The 24,350-nt window shown below is 52.2% G+C and overlaps 1 protein-coding gene and 1 long non-coding RNA gene across 4 annotated transcripts; both read left to right on the top strand.

Annotated features, from left to right (window-relative positions):
• Nucleotides 1–16,963: 16,963 nt before the first annotated feature.
• On the top strand, nt 16,964–19,406 carry LOC121111710. Its single transcript, XR_005863002.2, has 3 exons — nt 16,964–18,095; nt 18,588–18,676; nt 19,359–19,406. It is a non-coding gene; the product is annotated as an uncharacterized LOC121111710 (long non-coding RNA).
• A 15-nt stretch (nt 19,407–19,421) lies between these two features.
• Nucleotides 19,422–22,352, top strand: LOC107052165. Of its 3 annotated transcripts, none has more exons than XM_025154371.2 (5): nt 19,422–20,030; nt 20,134–20,199; nt 20,299–21,783; nt 21,887–21,952; nt 22,052–22,352. In XM_025154371.2, exons 1-3 carry the CDS (start codon nt 19,448–19,450, stop codon nt 21,462–21,464), a joined length of 1,815 nt encoding a protein of 604 aa, XP_025010139.2. In that variant the 5' UTR covers nt 19,422–19,447; the 3' UTR covers nt 21,465–21,783; nt 21,887–21,952; nt 22,052–22,352. The 3 variants fall into 3 exon arrangements, with proteins under 3 accessions (XP_025010139.2, XP_015134734.3, XP_015134733.3); XM_015279248.3 differs by having other exon boundaries at nt 20,131–20,199; XM_015279247.3 differs by having other exon boundaries at nt 20,131–20,199; nt 21,884–21,952.
• The last annotated feature ends 1,998 nt before the right edge of the window (nt 22,353–24,350 follow it).

Genomic DNA, 24,350 nt, shown 5'->3' with positions numbered 1-24,350 from the left:
TAACATTTCAGACGAAGAAAAATCGCGTTTTGCGAGGGAAGACCTACTATGTTCTGGTGATAAAGAGGTATTTTGTGGAGAACGTATCCCGTCTTCTGGAGGCAAGTTGTGTTTTGGCGATGAAAAGACGTTTTTTGGGGGGAGAAAAGTGATATCTGGAGGGAGAAAATGTCATATCTCGGGAGAGAAAAGAGCAATCTGGGGGAGACTTTGTGTGATGTTTTGGAGAAAAGGTGTCGTTCTGGGGTGAAAAAGCCTTATTTTTGCGAGACAAGTGGTATTTTGTGGGAGAAAACGTCTTCTTTTTGAGAGAAAAGCGGTATCTTGCGGGCGAGAAGTCAAAATCCGGGGAGCAAAGTGGTATTTTGTGGTGACGGTGTCCTATTTTGGTGAGAGCAGTGGTATTTTGGGGGAGAGAAAGTCGTATTTGTTGAGAGAAGTGGGATTCTGGGGGAGAAGAAGTGGTATTTGGTAAAGGAGAGAGGTACGTTGGGAGCAAATGTCACATTCTGGGGAGTGAGGTGGTATTTTCCGGGAGAACAGTGGCGTTTCCTTGGAGAAGATGTCATGTTTGGGGGAGAAAGTGGTATTTTGTGGGAGGCGATGTCATATGCTGGGGAGAAAATTGTTCTTCTGAGAAGGGAATGTCATATCTTGGAAAGGGAAGTGCTATTGTGGGCGAGAAAGTATAATATTTGGGGGAGAAAGTTGCTGCTCTGCGGGAGAAACGTCCTATTTGGGGGAGAAGAAGGAATTGTGGGGAGGAAATATCCTATTTCTGGAGCCAAGAGGTATTTGGGGGAGCAAATGTTGTAATTTGGGGAGAGGAGTGGCATTTGGGGGCAAAACTGTCTGATTGTCTAGAGAAGAAGTGGCATTTTGGGGTGGAAATTGGGGTCTTATTTTTGAAAGGAGGGTGGCATTTTGGGGATAACCTGTCCTAGCTTGGAGAGAAGAGTGGTATTTTGGGGAGAAGATGTCCTGTGTTGGGGAGGAAAGTGGTATTTGGTGGGAGCGAATGTGGTATTTTGAGGGGAGATGTTATATTCTGTGGGAGAACCTGTCATGTTGCCTGGAGAAAAGTAAATACTGTGAGGAGAAAATGTCGTCTTTGGGGGCGAAAATGTGATATTTGCCGGGAAGAAAAGTGGTACTTTGTGGGAGAAAGCGTCTTATTTTCTGGAGATCAAGTGGTCCTTGTGGATACCATGTCATAGCTTTGGGAGACAAGTTGTATTTTGGCGATGAGAAGACGTACTTGGGGGAGAAAAGTGGGATTTGGGGGAGAAAATGTGATAGTTCTGGAGAAAAGTGACAGCAAAAGCAACACCCGTGCCTGCTGCGTTTGCGCACCGCACGCCCCAGGCCTTCTGCTTTTTGCCCCGGCAAGCACCCTTCCCTCTCAGTTTTGGCACAGCAGGCGCCCTTCCTTCGGCATTGCCACCCAGAAGGCCAGCAGCCTTTTGGACCTGAGCCCTGCCAGCCTCCTTCCTTCTGGTTTCCGGCACAGAAAGAACTCTCCCTTCCGGGCTTCTGGCCTGCGAGCCCCCTTCCTTTTGGCTTTCACCCCAGAAAGACCCCTTCTTTCTGTGTTTCACACCAGCAAGCCACCTTCCCATACACTTGCGGCCCAGGAATTCACCTTCCTTCTGCAGTTCGGACTAGCCAACTCCCATTCCTACTGGGGTTTCTGGGCAGAGAATCTCTCCCTGATCCATTTCTGCCCCAAAAGCCAAGGTCCACCTTCGTTTCGGCCCATGATGTTTTCTCCCCAGAATACCACTTTCTCCCCAAAATATCACGTTGCTCCCACAAAATGGAAACTTCCTCCCAAAAATAGGATATTGTCTCCCCACAATACCGCTCTTCTCCCCAGACCAAAACATTTTCGCCACAAAATACCACATTTCTCGCAAAAACAGGCAATTTTCGCTCCCCAAATACCACTTTTTCTCCTAGAAATATGGCATTTTTATCCCCCATGTACCTATGTTCTCCAAGAAATATGACATTTTCTCCCAAGGAATACTGCTTTTCTCCCCAGAATATGACATTATCTCCCCAGCAATACCCCTTCTCAACCGGAAATACGGCACTTTCTCCAACAGAGCGCCGTTATTCTCCCAGCTAAACAGATGGCGTTTGGTCCCCCAAATAACACTTTCCTTGCCAAAAGACGACATTTCGCCCCCAGCACGCAACTATTCTCCCCAAAATACAACGTGTCCACCCGCATCATACGACTTTGCTCCAGAAGATGTAACATTTCAGACGAAGAAAAATCGCGTTTTGCGAGGGAAGACCTACTATGTTCTGGTGATAAAGAGGTATTTTGTGGAGAACGTATCCCGTCTTCTGGAGGCAAGTTGTGTTTTGGCGATGAAAAGACGTTTTTTGGGGGGAGAAAAGTGATATCTGGAGGGAGAAAATGTCATATCTCGGGAGAGAAAAGAGCAATCTGGGGGAGACTTTGTGTGATGTTTTGGAGAAAAGGTGTCGTTCTGGGGTGAAAAAGCCTTATTTTTGCGAGACAAGTGGTATTTTGTGGGAGAAAACGTCTTCTTTTTGAGAGAAAAGCGGTATCTTGCGGGCGAGAAGTCAAAATCCGGGGAGCAAAGTGGTATTTTGTGGTGACGGTGTCCTATTTTGGTGAGAGCAGTGGTATTTTGGGGGAGAGAAAGTCGTATTTGTTGAGAGAAGTGGGATTCTGGGGGAGAAGAAGTGGTATTTGGTAAAGGAGAGAGGTACTGTTGGGAGCAAATGTCACATTCTGGGGAGTGAGGTGGTATTTTCCGGGAGAACAGTGGCGTTTCCTTGGAGAAGATGTCATGTTTGGGGGAGAAAGTGGTATTTTGTGGGAGGCGATGTCATATGCTGGGGAGAAAATTGTTCTTCTGAGAAGGGAATGTCATATCTTGGAAAGGGAAGTGCTATTGTGGGCGAGAAAGTATAATATTTGGGGGAGAAAGTTGCTGCTCTGCGGGAGAAACGTCCTATTTGGGGGAGAAGAAGGAATTGTGGGGAGGAAATATCCTATTTCTGGAGCCAAGAGGTATTTGGGGGAGCAAATGTTGTAATTTGGGGAGAGGAGTGGCATTTGGGGGCAAAACTGTCTGATTGTCTAGAGAAGAAGTGGCATTTTGGGGTGGAAATTGGGGTCTTATTTTTGAAAGGAGGGTGGCATTTTGGGGATAACCTGTCCTAGCTTGGAGAGAAGAGTGGTATTTTGGGGAGAAGATGTCCTGTGTTGGGGAGGAAAGTGGTATTTGGTGGGAGCGAATGTGGTATTTTGAGGGGAGATGTTATATTCTGTGGGAGAACCTGTCATGTTGCCTGGAGAAAAGTAAATACTGTGAGGAGAAAATGTCGTCTTTGGGGGCGAAAATGTGATATTTGCCGGGAAGAAAAGTGGTACTTTGTGGGAGAAAGCGTCTTATTTTCTGGAGATCAAGTGGTCCTTGTGGATACCATGTCATAGCTTTGGGAGACAAGTTGTATTTTGGCGATGAGAAGACGTACTTGGGGGAGAAAAGTGGGATTTGGGGGAGAAAATGTGATAGTTCTGGAGAAAAGTGACAGCAAAAGCAACACCCGTGCCTGCTGCGTTTGCGCACCGCACGCCCCAGGCCTTCTGCTTTTTGCCCCGGCAAGCACCCTTCCCTCTCAGTTTTGGCACAGCAGGCGCCCTTCCTTCGGCATTGCCACCCAGAAGGCCAGCAGCCTTTTGGACCTGAGCCCTGCCAGCCTCCTTCCTTCTGGTTTCCGGCACAGAAAGAACTCTCCCTTCCGGGCTTCTGGCCTGCGAGCCCCCTTCCTTTTGGCTTTCACCCCAGAAAGACCCCTTCTTTCTGTGTTTCACACCAGCAAGCCACCTTCCCATACACTTGCGGCCCAGGAATTCACCTTCCTTCTGCAGTTCGGACTAGCCAACTCCCATTCCTACTGGGGTTTCTGGGCAGAGAATCTCTCCCTGATCCATTTCTGCCCCAAAAGCCAAGGTCCACCTTCGTTTCGGCCCATGATGTTTTCTCCCCAGAATACCACTTTCTCCCCAAAATATCACGTTGCTCCCACAAAATGGAAACTTCCTCCCAAAAATAGGATATTGTCTCCCCACAATACCGCTCTTCTCCCCAGACCAAAACATTTTCGCCACAAAATACCACATTTCTCGCAAAAACAGGCAATTTTCGCTCCCCAAATACCACTTTTTCTCCTAGAAATATGGCATTTTTATCCCCCATGTACCTATGTTCTCCAAGAAATATGACATTTTCTCCCAAGGAATACTGCTTTTCTCCCCAGAATATGACATTATCTCCCCAGCAATACCCCTTCTCAACCGGAAATACGGCACTTTCTCCAACAGAGCGCCGTTATTCTCCCAGCTAAACAGATGGCGTTTGGTCCCCCAAATAACACTTTCCTTGCCAAAAGACGACATTTCGCCCCCAGCACGCAACTATTCTCCCCAAAATACAACGTGTCCACCCGCATCATACGACTTTGCTCCAGAAGATGTAACATTTCAGACGAAGAAAAATCGCGTTTTGCGAGGGAAGACCTACTATGTTCTGGTGATAAAGAGGTATTTTGTGGAGAACGTATCCCGTCTTCTGGAGGCAAGTTGTGTTTTGGCGATGAAAAGACGTTTTTTGGGGGGAGAAAAGTGATATCTGGAGGGAGAAAATGTCATATCTCGGGAGAGAAAAGAGCAATCTGGGGGAGACTTTGTGTGATGTTTTGGAGAAAAGGTGTCGTTCTGGGGTGAAAAAGCCTTATTTTTGCGAGACAAGTGGTATTTTGTGGGAGAAAACGTCTTCTTTTTGAGAGAAAAGCGGTATCTTGCGGGCGAGAAGTCAAAATCCGGGGAGCAAAGTGGTATTTTGTGGTGACGGTGTCCTATTTTGGTGAGAGCAGTGGTATTTTGGGGGAGAGAAAGTCGTATTTGTTGAGAGAAGTGGGATTCTGGGGGAGAAGAAGTGGTATTTGGTAAAGGAGAGAGGTACGTTGGGAGCAAATGTCACATTCTGGGGAGTGAGGTGGTATTTTCCGGGAGAACAGTGGCGTTTCCTTGGAGAAGATGTCATGTTTGGGGGAGAAAGTGGTATTTTGTGGGAGGCGATGTCATATGCTGGGGAGAAAATTGTTCTTCTGAGAAGGGAATGTCATATCTTGGAAAGGGAAGTGCTATTGTGGGCGAGAAAGTATAATATTTGGGGGAGAAAGTTGCTGCTCTGCGGGAGAAACGTCCTATTTGGGGGAGAAGAAGGAATTGTGGGGAGGAAATATCCTATTTCTGGAGCCAAGAGGTATTTGGGGGAGCAAATGTTGTAATTTGGGGAGAGGAGTGGCATTTGGGGGCAAAACTGTCTGATTGTCTAGAGAAGAAGTGGCATTTTGGGGTGGAAATTGGGGTCTTATTTTTGAAAGGAGGGTGGCATTTTGGGGATAACCTGTCCTAGCTTGGAGAGAAGAGTGGTATTTTGGGGAGAAGATGTCCTGTGTTGGGGAGGAAAGTGGTATTTGGTGGGAGCGAATGTGGTATTTTGAGGGGAGATGTTATATTCTGTGGGAGAACCTGTCATGTTGCCTGGAGAAAAGTAAATACTGTGAGGAGAAAATGTCGTCTTTGGGGGCGAAAATGTGATATTTGCCGGGAAGAAAAGTGGTACTTTGTGGGAGAAAGCGTCTTATTTTCTGGAGATCAAGTGGTCCTTGTGGATACCATGTCATAGCTTTGGGAGACAAGTTGTATTTTGGCGATGAGAAGACGTACTTGGGGGAGAAAAGTGGGATTTGGGGGAGAAAATGTGATAGTTCTGGAGAAAAGTGACAGCAAAAGCAACACCCGTGCCTGCTGCGTTTGCGCACCGCACGCCCCAGGCCTTCTGCTTTTTGCCCCGGCAAGCACCCTTCCCTCTCAGTTTTGGCACAGCAGGCGCCCTTCCTTCGGCATTGCCACCCAGAAGGCCAGCAGCCTTTTGGACCTGAGCCCTGCCAGCCTCCTTCCTTCTGGTTTCCGGCACAGAAAGCACTCTCCCTTCCGGGCTTCTGGCCTGCGAGCCCCCTTCCTTTTGGCTTTCACCCCAGAAAGACCCCTTCTTTCTGTGTTTCACACCAGCAAGCCACCTTCCCATACACTTGCGGCCCAGGAATTCACCTTCCTTCTGCAGTTCGGACTAGCCAACTCCCATTCCTACTGGGGTTTCTGGGCAGAGAATCTCTCCCTGATCCATTTCTGCCCCAAAAGACAAGGTCCACCTTCGTTTCGGCCCATGATGTTTTCTCCCCAGAATACCACTTTCTCCCCAAAATATCACGTTGCTCCCACAAAATGGAAACTTCCTCCCAAAAATAGGATATTGTCTCCCCACAATACCGCTCTTCTCCCCAGACCAAAACATTTTCGCCACAAAATACCACATTTCTCGCAAAAACAGGCAATTTTCGCTCCCCAAATACCACTTTTTCTCCTAGAAATATGGCATTTTTATCCCCCATGTACCTATGTTCTCCAAGAAATATGACATTTTCTCCCAAGGAATACTGCTTTTCTCCCCAGAATATGACATTATCTCCCCAGCAATACCCCTTCTCAACCGGAAATACGGCACTTTCTCCAACAGAGCGCCGTTATTCTCCCAGCTAAACAGATGGCGTTTGGTCCCCCAAATAACACTTTCCTTGCCAAAAGACGACATTTCGCCCCCAGCACGCAACTATTCTCCCCAAAATACAACGTGTCCACCCGCATCATACGACTTTGCTCCAGAAGATGTAACATTTCAGACGAAGAAAAATCGCGTTTTGCGAGGGAAGACCTACTATGTTCTGGTGATAAAGAGGTATTTTGTGGAGAACGTATCCCGTCTTCTGGAGGCAAGTTGTGTTTTGGCGATGAAAAGACGTTTTTTGGGGGGAGAAAAGTGATATCTGGAGGGAGAAAATGTCATATCTCGGGAGAGAAAAGAGCAATCTGGGGGAGACTTTGTGTGATGTTTTGGAGAAAAGGTGTCGTTCTGGGGTGAAAAAGCCTTATTTTTGCGAGACAAGTGGTATTTTGTGGGAGAAAACGTCTTCTTTTTGAGAGAAAAGCGGTATCTTGCGGGCGAGAAGTCAAAATCCGGGGAGCAAAGTGGTATTTTGTGGTGACGGTGTCCTATTTTGGTGAGAGCAGTGGTATTTTGGGGGAGAGAAAGTCGTATTTGTTGAGAGAAGTGGGATTCTGGGGGAGAAGAAGTGGTATTTGGTAAAGGAGAGAGGTACGTTGGGAGCAAATGTCACATTCTGGGGAGTGAGGTGGTATTTTCCGGGAGAACAGTGGCGTTTCCTTGGAGAAGATGTCATGTTTGGGGGAGAAAGTGGTATTTTGTGGGAGGCGATGTCATATGCTGGGGAGAAAATTGTTCTTCTGAGAAGGGAATGTCATATCTTGGAAAGGGAAGTGCTATTGTGGGCGAGAAAGTATAATATTTGGGGGAGAAAGTTGCTGCTCTGCGGGAGAAACAGTCCTATTTGGGGGAGAAGAAGGAATTGTGGGGAGGAAATATCATATTTCTGGAGCCAAGATGTATATAGTATTCCCCATGTGCACACAAGTATTTTATTTACTTTGCTCTTTGGAAGGAATGGCTGGAAATGGCAATGTCACCCTGGAGCCTACACAGCAAACTGATATCTCATTGTTTGGATGTATTAAAAACCACCTTAATGACATAAGAATGTGTGCACCATTGCTGTGCTGTGTCATTGCTGCCCTGAGGAGCGGTGTGGGCATGACATGGCAAGGGGAAGGGGTTTCGCTTCCAGTGCGAAATTGCCGTAGGAATGTTTGTATACTGCGCATTGATGTGTAATCACTACATGCCCCACCTGCTTCTGAATGGGCAGCTCAGCTTTTGTGACACTCAGCCACCTGTGGCACAGCAGATCAGGTTTTTTGCAGGTGTGGGAATTCATCCCATCACTTTGTGCCTTACAAGTAGTTGAAAACCTTTCTTCGTCCTACTTCCAATCTTAACCAACTACAGTGAAGTAGATTTTTTTTTTCTTGTATCCTTCAATTCTGAGTGCATATTTTCCCAAAAGCAAAGTAATTTGGACATAACCACCTACAGCTAAATGGTCAATTTTCAGTGTCTATTTCTGATCATGGCAATTACTTCAGTTCAGAGGTCATGCTTAATCTACAGTGACTGTTTTAATTCTGACAAAGGTTGTAGTTCTATCTTACTTCCCAAGGCTGCAATACGTGGTGGTGACACAGCCTTGGGCTTCTGCATTTGCATTAATTCCATGTTTCCTTTCTCTGACTTGCAGACAGTATCAGTATGAGTGAAGGTCACTGTAGGAGCTAGCTGCTGAAGGGAGGAAGGAACTCTGTATCATCTTCCAGTACAGTACCAGAGGAGGCAGGAATGATGTCGGGGGGCTCCCCAGTCAGGAGCCGGATCATTCAAATGCTGGATGATGGTTTGCAAGCCCAAATCCTTCTGGCCTTGTCTCACTACAATTTATAGGAGGGAGAGGAAGTTCTTTGATAAATGCATTCCCGGTGTGAGATTAAGAAACAACAATTCAGATGTTGGTCCGACCAGTTTATTACAAATCCTTGTCGTTCAGGGAGAAGAAGAAGGGGAGAAGGATGATACAAAAGATAGGAAATAGGAGAAAGGAAGCAAGAGGGAGATAGTCACCACCATGGTCCAATGTGGTTTTAGTTCAGTCATGGACCTTCAGTAGTTTTGGGACATTGGGTGTTGTTGTTCTGTTGACGATGTCCAAGGCAACAACGGCGACCACGGCGATAGCAGTACAAACTTATAAATAAGTCCAAAGTGGTTGCAGTTTCACTCCTTGGAGTGGCAGCTTCTCCGAAACACGCTGTTTAGGAGTGGGATGCCTAACTTGTCTTTAACTCAAGGCTCAGAGATATTCCAGATGCTCAGACAAGAGCTGCCACCTTGGTACCTCTACTTTCCTCCATCTACCAAATCCGTGACTATGAATGACTTCACCTATCTGCTGAGCATGCGCCAATGTACAAAGTTCATCTAAAGGACTAGTGATGAAGACCATCAGAGACCCCCGATGAAGTAACAAGACCCCCCGGAAAAAAACTATTAGTACTGATAAAGGACGCTAGATGGCAGCAGAGACCATGAAATAAAATACTCATGGTGTTCATTCTACTGCAGAAAGAACTTCCATTCCCCTTCCATTGCCCCTGCCGACCCCTCTGGCTGCTCCTGCGCCTCCTTCGCTCCACCGTGCACAACTCATGGAAGAGGCGCAGTGGAAGCAGCCCCGGGTGGTTCTCAGCCGCCTGGCACTACCACCCGGCTGTGTCTCCTGCCGGGTGGTGGACGAGCACCATCAGGACAGCACGAAGCCAGCCAAGCGCCCCGTGCCTCCTTTGCCACAAACATCACAGCTCATGGAAGAGGTGCGGCAGAAGCAGCCCCGGGTGGTTGTCACCCGCCTGGCACTGCCACCCGGTTTTGTCTCCTGCCGGGTGGCGGACACGCACCACTTCACAGCACCTGCTGGCAGCATCCCAGCCAACAACGGGAAGCTGCAGCCACGCAGGAAAGTCAAACGGCGTAAACACCGGCGCTCGGCAACACCGGCTTTGGACAGCACTGTGGCTGGCAGCAGCAAGGGAGTGGGCAGTGGCAACGACCCGGGCTCCTTGACAGCCCCCGCAGCGCCCAGGCACGAGGGGCTGTGTTCCAGGGGCACCATCACCGGCCCCATCCGTCCCCCTCCACAAATGAGCGGTCCTCCAAAGTCATCATTGGAGTGGGACGTGGTTGGGCTGTGAAATACTTGGACTGTAAACACGTCAAACTGTCAAAGTGTTGGGGTGGGAATTTCTGGGGGGTGGGAAATGGTTGGGGGGGTGGGAAATGGTTGGGGGTGGGAAATGGTTGGGGGGTGGGAAATGGTTGGGGGTGGGAAATTTCTGGGGGTGGGAAATGGTTGGGGGGTGGGAAATGGTTGGGGGTGGGAAATTTCTGGGGGGTGGGAAGTGGTTGAGGTGGGAGACTGTTGGCATCAGCAATTATTTGACTGTGTAATTGTTGGCAGGAGAACTGGGGGAGGAGGTTAGCATTTTGTGGGGTGGGAAATTATTGGGGTGGGAATGTGGGGGGGGAAGTTCTTGTACTCTGAAAATGTCATGCTCTGAAACTATTGGAATTTGGGGGAGGGAATTATTGGGGTGTGATTTTGGGGGGGCTGGAAATGTTGTGGGTGGGAATTTGGGGGACTGAGAAAGTTGTGGTGGGTGGGGCACGGGGGGGATGAGAAACTGATTGGGGGGTGGGAAATTTTGGGTGGGATCTTAGGGGGTGGGGTCAGAAACGACTGTTAGGATGGGAAGAGGCTGGAAAATTGTCATTTGTCTTTTTCACTGCTTTCTGTGTTACATGATTAAATGTTTTGTGTTCACTCTGCTACACCTCTGCCTGCCTGCAGTCATTCATGCAGCACCAAAGCCCCCCCAGACCCCCGTGCCCACCACCTCCAGGGCAGCGCAGAGGGCAGTGACCCAGGGCCACCACCTCCGGCTCCATCCCTCCCCTTTAAAATCCCCTCCCCTCCTCGGTCAGCACTGCGTGGGAATGTAGGGATGGGAAAGGGTTGGGGTGGGAATTCTGGGGGAGCTGGGCAGCTCCGCCTGCAGAACAGGAGGCTCAGGGGGATCCCAGCAGCCACCGGTCCCTGCAGGGAGGTGCAGAGAGGATGGAGCCAGGCTGCACCCAGCGGTGCCCACACACTCCTTGGAAAGCACAATGCCACCTGGGGGAAGGAGAAAGCAGGAACAGGTCACGCAGGTGGCTATCGCCCAGCAGAACGCCAGCAGAAGGTCCGTCTGTTATCTGCTCCTTTTTCTGAGTCCTAACGTGGCCCAGACGATGCAGAAATATCAGTGGTTAGCAGCAGGACTCGGGGAAGGGTCAGTAGAAACGGTCAGGAGGACAGCTTTTTTTTTTTTTTTTTTTTCTGCTGCCCCTTCCCTCGGATTTCTGCTGCCCCTCTAGCTAGGATTGGAATGCTGCAGACCCACTGAATTTTCACTGCCCCTCTGGCTTGTCTTGCCTTTCTGCTGCCCCTCTGCTTGGCTTTCTGCTGCCCCTCGGTCTTTCTGCTGCCCCTCTGGATTTCTCCTTCCCCTCTGGCTTGGTTTGACATTCTGCTGCCACTCTGACTTGGCCTGGCTTTCTGCTGCCCCTCATGCTTGCCTTGGCTTTCTGCTGCCCCTCATGCTTGCCTTGGCTTTCTGCTTCCCCTCTGGCTTGTCTTGGCTTTCTGCTGCCCCCCTGCTGTGGCAATACAAGAAAGCGTATGCTGGTGTCTGGTTTGGGGTTTTTTTCAGAGGCTGAAAAGTGGAGTGTGGGAATACAAGAAAGACTGTTCAGAGCAGCAGCTGTGGAGCAAGATAAACAGCATGAGAAATCAAGGCTGGGAACCAGGGACACCTCCAGAAGAAAAGAAAAACAAAGTCAAGTAAGCTGTATGATGGCTGCGTGATCAAGGCGTATGATGCCTTGATTGGAGGGAGAGTGCGTGGCCAGGAACGACTCATGGCTGTGATTGGATGGGCAGCTGCGTGCACCGTTCAGGAGTGTTTGTGGAATGTTTTGTTGACATGTAAAGGCAGGTGGAAAGTTAAAAGAGAATACTCCTGCATGTATGTAAGGGATGTTAGAACCCGCAAGAAACGATTTGCGTCGTTCCCATCTGAGTCCGTGCCGCATTGCCACAGCACAGGCTGGGGTCTTTTTTCATCCAGAGGGTGAAAAGCGAGGGCTGGTCATTTTAATTTCTTTGGAGGCTAAAAAGTGGTGGCCGGTTGGTTTGTATTTTCTTTTTACACCCAAAGGCAGGAGGCTGGTGGGACTTTTTTATTTCGGAGGCTGAAAAGTGGAGGCTCTTTTTTCTTTTTCTTTTTCTTCTTCTTTTTCTTTTTTTTCTTTCTTTTTTTCTTTTTTCTTTTTTTTCTTTTCTTTTTTTTTTTTTTGGTGTACAAAAAGCAAAGGCAAAAAAATTTCAGTGGGCAAAAAGGAAAAAAAAAGCTACACTTTCAGCTTCAAAATGGATATTGCTAATTACTTAACTTGTCCTCAAATTCTCTGTCGCTCAGGTCTTGCCTGTCCAGCACCAAAACCCAGTAGTCTTCCAACATACCGAGCCCGCTGATACCCTTGTCGTGGGATTTTGATTTGTAAAGGCGTTCTCACGCTGCTTAGGAGTGGGATGCCTAACTTGTCTTTAACTCAAGGCTCAGAGATATTCCAGATGCTCAGACAAGAGCTGCCACCTTGGTACCTCTACTTTCCTCCATCTACCAAATCCGTGACTATGAATGACTTCACCTATCTGCTGAGCATGCGCCAATGTACAAAGTTCATCTAAAGGACTAGTGATGAAGACCATCAGAGACCCCCGATGAAGTACCAAGACCCCCCGGAAAAAAACTATTAGTACTGATAAAGGACGCTAGATGGCAGCAGAGACCATGAAATAAAATACTCATGGTGTTCGTTCTACTGCAGAAACAACTTCCATTCCTACAGCGCACACGTGGGGAGTGCAGGGATGGAGTTGCACAGGTATGCGAGTGCACAAGGGTGTGCAAAGAGGTGGGGCTGCACAAGTGTGTGAGTGCATGTGGGAGTGCGTGCAAGGACAGGGTGGTACGTGTGTGTGCGTGCACATGAGGAAGGCAGGAATGGGGTTGCACACATTTGTGCGAGCGCAGGAGTGTGCAAAGGGGTGGAGTTGCACATGTGGCCGCTCTCTCTCTCTCACACACACACACACATTCTCCATGTATTTTTACCATCACACCTCCTTGCGGAGGACTTGTGGCATCTGAACAATAAATCAACAAAACATTGGCTCACTGTGGAGGTTCTCTGAAACGACACATTAAGAAACACTGGATTTGCTGCAGAAAGACTCCATTTTCCCTCTTGGGATAGATCGCATCTGACATTCAGCATCACTTCCAGTTTCACCAGAGCAAAGAAGCTCAGCTCTCCGTGACCACCGCGGGAAAGACAAATCAGAAGGGGAAGCTGTTGTTTCTTCATTCCCTTACGTCATTTGTGCTCCTCAAGACATGATTCATCTGTTACTCAACTTCCTTTCACTTCCATCCCGTCCACTACCACCCAGGGTGTTTTTTATCCTGATTCTCACTTGTCAGCTCTCTTCTGTTTTTCTTTGTGTCTAATTTGTATTGGTTCCCTCAAGTTTTCAGCCCTGCTGCACACAGCTCTACATCATCTCCCCCAGTGGCTCTCACCTGCAACTGAAAAGTCACTCCTTAACAAAAAATAAAACACATACTGTTGTTTCAGTTGTGGCAACTTACTTTCGTTTCCAGGAGAAATGAGCCTTCAAACACCTGCAAAGAGCTTATAAATAGTGCACTGTGCCACAGCCACACCATGTCCTGTACTTTCTTATACCACAGGCATCAGCACATCTTGCAGGAATATTTAACTCAAATACAAAATAATTCACAAAGTAACTTAAAGCAGCAGATAATTCAAACTCGAGTTTATGGTGGCCCATTAGTCTTGTTTGTAAAGAACCTACTGCCTCCATTCACAAAATACTCTCATAAAAAACTCCCTGTTGAATTGCTCATCATTTGGCATGCTCCTGCTCAGCACCAGAGCAGTGAAATTACAGTCCATTTCAGCAAGTGAGCATTCACTCACCATCACAATGGGCTAAACTTGCTGGGGGCTGTATTACCAGATGGCAAACCTCCAGCTCCACGTGCCAACCCTCTCTTGTTTACTTAGAGGTTACAAAGAAAACCAATTCATTTCCTGTCACATTTGGAATGCTTTGCTACAGAAAACATTCACAGAAGGGCCACAAAAATCCTGCTTTCTTCTTGGGAGGAGGACGACAATGTTAGTCGGAGCTCAGTGGGCATGGTTGGCACACCTGGGGAAGAGCATGTGCCACAAAAGCCTGAGCCACTGCAAGCATCCTGGCACCCATTCCTGGCAGTTGTATGAAACTCATGCATCACTGACGGATTGCCACCTCCACATGCCCGCTGGCAAGCACCACAGGCTCTGGGTTTGCTTTTCTGCCCCCACAGTTGGCATTAGGAGTCGATTTCCCAAGCTATGTCCTCACCCAACATCTCAAAAGCACAATTTATTCATTTCTCCTCTAGTATCAAAGGGAAAATTGTGAAGAAGTCCTTACACTACAGCCACGTCCCTGTAACACACTGTAAGTATAACACGTCGCTGGGGTGAGCAACAGTCCTTAGTTTTACTTTAGGAACTGCCTCCTTCTCACATGAAAGAAAGTCACAGAATCACAGCCTTGTTTGAATTGGAAAAGACCTTTAAAGGTCACCTAGTTCAACTCCCCTGCTGTGAACGCAGTCACCTACAGCGCCATCAGGAGCTCAGAGCCCCATCCATCCTGACCTTGGGTGTCTCCAGGGATGGGGCACCCACTGCCTCTCCAGGCAACCTGTGCCAGTGCCTCACTGCCCTTACTGCCAAACGCTTCTTTATATTTAACCTCATCTCCCCCCCACAGCGCCATGGACTGTCCAAAGGAGTCTAAAACTTTAGGCGGGCATTTCCCAAATAAATACTGCAGTTGCTCCTCGACAGAACAGAGTGTATACACCAAGCACACCTAGTTAATCAAGGGTCAGCAGTCATTTTCACAAGTTTTGCATTCATTCAGGCAAAGCAAGTAAGGGATGGGCACGTTTGCATTCACCTTTTGCTCAACACAGAGATGCGTGTGCGCAGCAAGCATGCTACGATCTGTGTCTGCGAGCGGCCATCAGCACACTGAAAGCTCAGGGCTCTGACGTGCATGCCAGGTACAGGCACCAGGCTTCAAGCTGAGCATCCCACGCTTTGGAAGGAAAACCAGGCCGCTGGGTGCAAGAACCAAATGTTTGTCATTTGTGGGTCACCTGAGAGTAGTTTTTTTGAACTGGAATGCGGTTTTAAATTAACTTTATATCCCGTGTTAGTTCACGCTGATTTCAGCAAATAAGAATTAGCATAAACTTGAGGGGCAGAAAATAAATATGTTACCGCTAGTCACTCATTCTGGTTCATTTATCTGCCGGATGCAAAAATTAAAAACACCTGCAACATGAAGCAGCCAAAGGTCATCTCTTGGTAGAACGCAGTTTGCATTCTCACTTAGTGCTAAGGACAAAGTTCCAGTGCAAGCGTACGAACCAGCAGCATCTCTCATTCCCACTACTTATAGGATGCAAGCCCCCCGCTGCAAAATCTCTTGCGGAAAGTAACCCGGTGCCTGTGCTTTTGCTCTGAAATGTCACCCTGCTGCTGGCAGGGGCAGCTCTGAGACGCAGTTTCAGTCCCTAGAAGGAGGTGTATCCCAATCACAGACGGGGCTGGAAGAGATCCAAAGAGCTCATCTAGTCATCCTTCTGAGCTGACCTACATGGTTCATCAGCTACAGTCAGTCTGGGACATATCGCTCTCACGCTAACACTGACGCCTGGCAAGGCAGCTTCATGCCTGCTGAATGCAGGGCCACCAACCTCCACATTCAGTACTAGACCAGGCTGCCCAGGGCCCCATCCAACCTGGCCTTCAACACCTCCAGGGATGGGGCATCCACAGCCTCCCTGGGCAGCTGTTCCAGCACCTCACCGCTCTCAGAGTAAAGAACTTCCCCCTGACATCCAACCTAAATCTTCCCTCCTTCCCATTTCCATTTGTCCTGCTGTTATCCACCCTTTCAAAGAGTTGACTCCCCTCCTGTTTGTAGGCTCCCTTTAGGTATGGAAAGGCTGCAACGAGGTCACCCCACAGCCTTCTCTTCTCCAGGCTGAACAAGCCCAGCTCCCTCAGCCTGTCTTCAATAGGGCAGGTGCTGCAGCCCTCTGATCATCTTTGTGGCCCTGCTCTGGACCCCCTCCAGCAGCCCTCTGTCTTTCTTGTACCGGGGGCCCCAGGCCTGGACGCGGCACTCCACATGGGATCTCACGAGGGCAGAGTAGAGAGGCACAATCACCTCCCTGTCCCTGCTGGCCACCCCTCTTCTGATGGACACCAGGAAAGCATTTGCTTTCCGAGCTGCAAGAGCACGCTGCTGGCTCATGTTCACTTTTTCATCCACCAGGACCCTCGGGTCCATCTCTGCAGGGCTGCTCTCAAGGACTGCTCCTTCCAGCCTGGGATTCCTCTGGCCCAAGTGCAGAAAGGCCTAAGTTTAGAAAGCATGGGAAAAGGTGGGGGAAAAAGGGGGGAAATGATGGAAAAGCAAGGGAAAAGAATAAAAAAAAAAAAAAAAAAAGGAAAGCACGGGAAACGGTGGGAAGACACTGCTAGAGTTGGAAAAATAATGGTAGAAAGCGGCACTAAACAAAGAAAAACAGTACGTTGAGACGTTGACAGCACCCATCGCACAGGCAGCTGCACAGAACAGGGCTCCAGGAGCACTGACCGCTGCTGAGGCACTGCTGGGAAGGAACGGGGAGCTGCCTTTCATCCCGATGGAGAAAGTGCCAACGGAGAACCAGGAACGCCCAGCACAGATCCACCTGGAGCAGCAAAACCACCAGAGCTCCCCAACACAGAAATGCTTCCTTGGAAGCACGGCACAGCGCAGCTACTGCCTGTGCTGCGCTGCTGCACCCAAACATGGGCCCTGCTCTCCCTTCTCAAGCCATGGGCTGGGAGCTGCGTCCTTCCCAGGCAGCACAGCAACCGCTCAGCACATTTCAGACCGCTCCCCCAAACCATGGTCACATGGACCCTTACCTCCTGGCAGGGTCAGGGAAGGAGCACCCGGTGCCCTGTGCCCTGTGCCTGCACAGCACTGCACACAGCACTGTCATGGCGGCTCCCGGTGCTGCCGCACGGCATCCTGGGAGTGGTAGCTCCTGCGGGGCCTGCAGCTCCCAGCAGGCCCAGGCGAGGGCAGAGGGCAGCACTGCTGTCAGCCAGGAGCTCACCCAGAGAGCCCGACCCGGAGTCGGGCTGCGGGGAGAGATGAGCTCAGCTGGAGTGCTGACAGGCTGCCGGAGAGAGCGCGCTTTGGGTTGGGTTCCTCAGAGCTGAGGAGATGCAGCTTTGCGGCCTGCGGCACCTGCAGCAGCCATCCCCTGTGCCTTCCCCGTGCTCACAGAAAGGCCGGAGCCGGGAGTTACATGGCCGGGGGAGATGGAACACGGCAAGAACTGCTTTTCCTGTCCTGCAGCCGGGGATGCTCCCACCTGAGGGGTGCGTGGCTGCAAGAGGAAAGTCCCTGGGGAAGCACAGCTCGTTCCTCCCCTCTGACGGGGGCAGAAGGCGTGGGGCAGGAGAGGAAAGCAGAGTGCGTCTGCATTTTCCTCACAGCTCTTATTTCTTACAGTCTTCATTAAGCCTCGTTCAGCCGTGCTTCGGGTCTCTGTGATGTGCTGCCCGCTGCAAAACTTTCTCCTTCCCGTCAGACGAAACACTATGCGGGTGTTCTTTTTCCTTTTCCATTAATCTGTGAGACATCCCCAGCAGCTATTGAGGCTGACGTAAGACACCCTGGGAACTCTGCAGAACTGGGTGTTTTCTGGGATTTCTGGGAACTCTGCAGAACTGAAGAACCTCCAAAACAAATGGGCATTTCTGCACGGCAGAGGGAAATGAGTCATTTCAAGCTAAAACCTCCTGCCGTGCAGAAAGCCTGCAGGGGCGCGGTGGAACATCCTCATGGGCACTAAGAGCACTAAGGAGCGTGCCCTCCGCTCTGCTTTCCCGCAGAGATACAGGGATAAAAGCCTCAGTTCGTCCGAGCAACGACTGGCAGCAACTCCAGAAAATTCTCCAATCAAAAGCAATTCCTGGAGATGTACAGTGGAGTCCTTCAAAGTTAACGTGAGCTGACGCTGTGGCCTTTGGAGAAACAAGCTGCCTGAGGGGCTCCTTTAGACCACCTTTCGGGCACAGCACGAGAGCTTTTCTTCTACAAATCTATGCCCACCCCAAAACAAAGACTGACATAGAGTTGTGGTGCAGACATTGGACGCTGACCAGGAGGAGAAGAGCAGAAAGGGAGATGAGCGGACACAGGTAAGACAGAAAAGCAGAAATGGAGAGGAGCTGAAGAGGAGAGGAGAGAGTACGGGGATGGCAGAAATAGAGAAGAGGGGAAGAGAGGACACAGGTCAGGGAGAAGCGCAGAAGAGAAGAAGAGCAGAAGGGAGGAAGAGACGACAGAAGAGCAGAGAAGGAAAAGAGCAGTACAGTAGAAGAGCAGATAGTGGTCAGAACAGAAGAACAGTAGAGCATAAGATGTGCAAAGAGGATACAGTTAAGTCAGAAGAGCAGATGAGGAGAACAGGAGACGAGACAGGTAAGAAAGCAAAGCAGAAGAGGAGTACAGGCGCAGGAGAGGAGTGGTGAGGATACAAGGAGGAAAGAACAGCAGAAGAGCAGCGGAGGAGTGGCTGACACTAAGGGAGAAGAGCTGAAGGGCAGATGAGGAGAAGAGCAGAAAAGGGAAGCACAGAAGAGGGAAGAGCAGAAAAGACAGTGCTGTCTGTTCTGTCCTGGCCTCGCTAGCAGTGCCCCAAGATACATGCAAAGCCAGGAGAAAAAGTCCGTGATAGAAAGCCAGCGATGTTCTTCGAGGCACAAAGGACCATTTCACGGTAACAAGCTCGGCATGCGCTGCATGGGCACTGACTCATTCCTGCAGTGTTCTCAGCGAAAGCAGGGCCGTCCCACAGAAACCAGTCATTTTCACTCTTACCTGTCTAATTGGCCTACCATGGCTGCCACCACTTTCAAAAAGCGGTAATTAATGCCGGTGGTTTAAGATCTTAGCCATGGGCTGGATAGACATGATCTTGGGGGGTGAGGATTGGAAATCACTTGGCCGGGATATCCTTACTGGGAGGGGAAACCATCCCTGGGGTGAGAACTCACTGCAGGGGTGGCAAATCCCCACTGGCATGGGAGACCCTTGGGAAGGAAGAGCATTGGGCTGCAAAATGCCCATCGGGATGGCAACTGACCATTGGCATGGGAAACGACTGGGATGGGAAGGATGTTTGGGTATGAAGAATAACACCATCGCAAGCCTGGGGGGAAGGGGCTGACCCCAACGGTCACGGAGCTGCCGTTGGGGGAGGGGCTCCCCTAACTGCCACTCTCCAGCTGTCATGGCAGGTAAGGCAGCAGGCTCCCCCTGCTCCTGGGACCCCAGCGCCCCAGATCTCACCCCAGCAACCCAGATATCATCCAAGCGCCCCAGATCTCACCCCAGTGCCCCAGGTCCCACCCCTGTGTCCCGGATCTCACCCCAGCGCCCATTTTGGCCTCTGCCCACAGAGAGAATCCCTCGAGGAGCGCTGACGGTGCCTCTGACACCCGACGCCATTTTTGCTGAAGCGACTGTGCCGCCACCGGACCCCGCCTGGATGCAGCCCACCATCCGCGGACCGAGGCCGGTACCACCCCAACCCCTCCCTGTCCCCACTGCCACCTACCTGGTGCCCCAGGCCTCTGTCTGGCCTGGGGTGCCAGGCATCCAGGGGCAGGTAGTGCAGCTCCCGCCTGGGGGGCTGCTCCTACCTAGGGCTCAGCTGTTACCAGTGGTGCAGCTCCCACCTGGGGGGCTGCACCAAGCTGTGGCTCCTCCCTGTGTCCCTGTCCACCGCTGGGCACATCCCCTGGTGGCAGGGACGCCGCTGCCCCAGCAGCCGATGGGGCTGGGGCCTGGGGCCGTGTTCCATGCACAGCCCCGGCAGCCCGCAGGCACCTGCCTGCTGCAGGCCCCCGGCCGCCCCGGCCCCCCGCCAGTTCTTTTTCAGGTGCCTCCACGCCACGGACAGGTCTACCCCATGCCCTGCAACTTGCCCGGCAGCTGGGAGCTGCCTATGGAGCCCTTTGCAGACGTCGTGGAGCTCACGGAGGACCAGGGGAACCCGACGCCCACCACCACGTGCCTCCATATTGATACATCTCCGCCCACCCGCAGTGCCACCACTTTGGAACCTGGCGGTGAGTTTAGGGGTCTGCAGAGCTGGAGGGTGGGTATCTCTACTAAGCGAGTAGGCGAATCCTGGCATTGCCCCTGTGCGGATTTTCGTGCTTTTCCCAGCAGTGATGACCAGCTCAGATGTGCCGGATGACGTCACGGACATTCAGGGGCTGCTTTCTTGGGCCAACGGTGAGTCTGGGGGCTGCAGAGCTAGCAGGTGGGTGCCTGCACAGAGTGGGTGTGGGAAGGCTGTCATCGCCATTTTGGGGGATGTTCTTGCTTTTTCAGATGTGGCCAGTGCTGCTGAGGTCTCCCACGAGAACCCCAGCAGCCCAGGCTCCCCTCCCTTCATCGCTGAGCTCCCTGACAACCCCAGGGAAAGCAAAGAGCTCAGCACGGAGCCACAGGCTGCCACTGGGATCCCCACCGACCCCTTCTGGGGACTTCCACCATCCCCTGGGCTCCTGCCTGAGATGCAGCGTGGGTTGTCGCTGCTGCCCCCCGTCGTGCCACCAGCAAGTCGCCAGCTCAGTCCACGGCTGACTCCCCTGGTTGCCACCACGCCTCCCCCACCCCGTACCGCACAGCCCATTGAGGAGGTGCAGCAAAGGCAGCCCCCGGTGGTTCAGATCCGCTCGCCACTGTCACCGGGCTCTGTCCCCTGCCGGGTGGCGGACAAGAAGCACAGGGACAGCACCAAGCAGGCCAAGCGCCCTGCGCCTGCCGGCATCCCCAAGAAACAGGACACCTCCAGGCAAGAGCAGTCCATCAGCAGTGCCCCAGCCAAGAAGGGGAAGCTGCCGCCACGCAAGGAGAGAAAAGGCCGCAAACACCCACACCAAGTGAAGCCGGCTGGGGCCCGAACAGGAGCCAGCAGCAGCAGCGGGCAAGCAGGCACTGCCAGCGAGCTGCGCAGACACTTGCTGGAATCCATCCAGGCCGTGCACCCGCTGGGGCAGAGGGTGACTGCGGTGGGGCCGGTGCACCAGCCACCCTCTGTGCAGCCCCAACCCACAGCCAGCGCTGTGCCTGCTGGCCCCCAGCCCCAACGCGGCAGCACGGACAAGGCAGTGCCGGCACCACCAGGCACCACGGTGCAAGTGGAGGACACTGCCAAGAAGACGGCGCCAAGCTGCCTGCGCCCGTCCCCACGGAGGAGCTCACCGCTGCGGAGGGACCCACCATCACAGCAGCACAGGCAGCAGCCTCGGCCACGGCGCTCCGTGGACTTTGTGCCCTGTGTGGGGCCCCGAGCGGGTGGCCGTGCGGCACACACAGCACTGGAGGAGTCGCTGCCCATCACACCCGAGCAGCGGCCCGAGCGGGAGCGCATGAAGAAGCTGGCCCAGGAGGAGCGGGAGCGGGCAGCCCACCAGATGAAGATCGGCCCCGTGCAGTTCCTGGTGCAGCGGGCGATAGACATGGCCATAGCCGACAAGTACGGCTATCCGTAACCCTGCGCTCCTCGCCGGCCCCCGCAGCACCAGGCAGCAGCGGCAGCGTCCCAGGGGCACCACCAGCAGCCCCTTCCCTCCCGTCCAGAACTGAGCAGTCCTCCACACTGGAGTGGGATGGGACGTTGTTGGACTGTGAACTTGACGACTGAAAACCTTTTGGGATGAGACTTTTGGGGGGTTTTATGCCTATGGAGCCCTTTGGTGACGCTCATGGAGGTGCTCATGGAGGACCAGGGGCACCCTGCACCCACCATCAGACGTCCCCATACCAGAACAGCTCCACTTGCCTGCACCGTCACGACTCTGGAACCGGACGGTGAGCTAGGGGGCTGCAGAGCTGGCGGGTGGCTGTCTGCACTAGGTGAGTAGGCAAAAGCTGGCTTTGCCCCTCCGGGGGATTTCTGTGCTCTTCTTAGCAGTGATGACCAGCTTGGACGTGTTGGATGGTACTGTGGACACTGAGGGTCTGCTCACCTGGATCAACGGTGAGATTGAGGGCCGCGGAGCTGGTGGGTGGGGGTCTGCACAGAGTGGGTGTGGGAAGGCTGTTGTCTCTGCTTGGGGGGATGTTCGTGCTTTTTCAGAGGTGGCGGGTGCTGTCGAGGTTCCCCAGGAGAACCAAGACGGTTCCAAAGTCAAAGAGGAATACCTGAAGAGTGACGTGCCTCAGGACGAGCTGCTGGGGGAACTGGACAGCCAGGAAAGAGAAGAACTCGTTGCATGGATCAACGCAGCCACGCAGCCACAAAGCCCCGATGTCCCCAGCAGCGGGACCCCCACCGACCCATTCTCTGAGCTGCTGCCCTGCAGGCCTTTGCTGCTGCCTGCTGTCGCACCACCGGAACTGCCCCTGCCGACCCCTCTGGCTGCTCCTGCGCCTCCTTCGCTCCACCGTGCACAACTCATGGAAGAGGCGCAGTGGAAGCAGCCCCGGGTGGTTCTCAGCCGCCTGGCACTACCACCCGGCTGTGTCTCCTGCCGGGTGGTGGACGAGCACCATCAGGACAGCACGAAGCCAGCCAAGCGCCCCGTGCCTCCTTTGCCACAAACATCACAGCTCATGGAAGAGGTGCGGCAGAAGCAGCCCCGGGTGGTTGTCACCCCCCTGGCACTGCCACCCGGTTTTGTCTCCTGCCGGGTGGCGGACACGCACCACTTCACAGCACCTGCTGGCAGCATCCCAGCCAACAACGGGAAGCTGCAGCCACGCAGGAAAGTCAAACGGCGTAAACACCGGCGCTCGGCAACACCGGCTTTGGACAGCACTGTGGCTGGCAGCAGCAAGGGAGTGGGCAGTGGCAACGACCCGGGCTCCTTGACAGCCCCCGCAGCGCCCAGGCACGAGGGGCTGTGTTCCAGGGGCACCATCACCGGCCCCATCCGTCCCCCTCCACAAATGAGCGGTCCTCCAAAGTCATCATTGGAGTGGGACGTGGTTGGGCTGTGAAATACTTGGACTGTAAACACGTCAAACTGTCAAAGTGTTGGGGTGGGAATTTCTGGGGGGTGGGAAATGGTTGGGGGGTGGGAAATGGTTGGGGGTGGGAAATGGTTGGGGGGTGGGAAATGGTTGGGGGTGGGAAATTTCTGGGGGTGGGAAATGGTTGGGGGGTGGGAAATGGTTGGGGGTGGGAAATTTCTGGGGGGTGGGAAGTGGTTGAGGTGGGAGACTGTTGGCATCAGCAATTATTTGACTGTGTAATTGTTGGCAGGAGAACTGGGGGAGGAGGTTAGCATTTTGTGGGGTGGGAAATTATTGGGGTGGGAATGTGGGGGGGGAAGTTCTTGTACTCTGAAAATGTCATGCTCTGAAACTATTGGAATTTGGGGGAGGGAATTATTGGGGTGTGATTTTGGGGGGGCTGGAAATGTTGTGGGTGGGAATTTGGGGGACTGAGAAAGTTGTGGTGGGTGGGGCACGGGGGGGATGAGAAACTGATTGGGGGGTGGGAAATTTTGGGTGGGATCTTAGGGGGTGGGGTCAGAAACGACTGTTAGGATGGGAAGAGGCTGGAAAATTGTCATTTGTCTTTTTCACTGCTTTCTGTGTTACATGATTAAATGTTTTGTGTTCACTCTGCTACACCTCTGCCTGCCTGCAGTCATTCATGCAGCACCAAAGCCCCCCCAGACCCCCGTGCCCACCACCTCCAGGGCAGCGCAGAGGGCAGTGACCCAGGGCCACCACCTCCGGCTCCATCCCTCCCCTTTAAAATCCCCTCCCCTCCTCGGTCAGCACTGCGTGGGAATGTAGGGATGGGAAAGGGTTGGGGTGGGAATTCTGGGGGAGCTGGGCAGCTCCGCCTGCAGAACAGGAGGCTCAGGGGGATCCCAGCAGCCACCGGTCCCTGCAGGAAGGTGCAGAGAGGATGGAGCCAGGCTGCACCCAGCGGTGCCCACACACTCCTTGGAAAGCACAATGCCACCTGGGGGAAGGAGAAAGCAGGAACAGGTCACGCAGGTGGCTATCGCCCAGCAGAACGCCAGCAGAAGGTCCGTCTGTTATCTGCTCCTTTTTCTGAGTCCTAACGTGGCCCAGACGATGCAGAAATATCAGTGGTTAGCAGCAGGACTCGGGGAAGGGTCAGTAGAAACGGTCAGGAGGACAGCTTTTTTTTTTTTTTTTTTTCTGCTGCCCCTTCCCTCGGATTTCTGCTGCCCCTCTAGCTAGGATTGGAATGCTGCAGACCCACTGAATTTTCACTGCCCCTCTGGCTTGTCTTGCCTTTCTGCTGCCCCTCTGCTTGGCTTTCTGCTGCCCCTCGGTCTTTCTGCTGCCCCTCTGGATTTCTCCTTCCCCTCTGGCTTGGTTTGACATTCTGCTGCCACTCTGACTTGGCCTGGCTTTCTGCTGCCCCTCATGCTTGCCTTGGCTTTCTGCTG

The sequence above is a fragment of the Gallus gallus genome, chromosome 11, assembly GCF_016699485.2.
Source record: "Gallus gallus isolate bGalGal1 chromosome 11, bGalGal1.mat.broiler.GRCg7b, whole genome shotgun sequence".
NCBI lineage: Eukaryota > Metazoa > Chordata > Aves > Galliformes > Phasianidae > Gallus > Gallus gallus.
This window is presented reverse-complemented; position numbering and strand designations above follow the sequence as displayed.

What these genes read in the sequence shown, in the direction of transcription:
- LOC107052165 (XM_015279248.3), top strand. Translation starts at nt 19,448, where the DNA reads ATGCAGCCCACCATCCGCGGACCGAGGCCGGTACCACCCCAACCCCTC. An exon ending in CACCACTTTGGAACCTGGCG is followed by an intron (nt 20,031 to 20,130) that starts GTGAGTTTAGGG and finishes TGCTTTTCCCAG; the next exon opens with CAGTGATGACCAGCTCAGAT. An exon ending in GCTGCTTTCTTGGGCCAACG is followed by an intron (nt 20,200 to 20,298) that starts GTGAGTCTGGGG and finishes TTGCTTTTTCAG; the next exon opens with ATGTGGCCAGTGCTGCTGAG.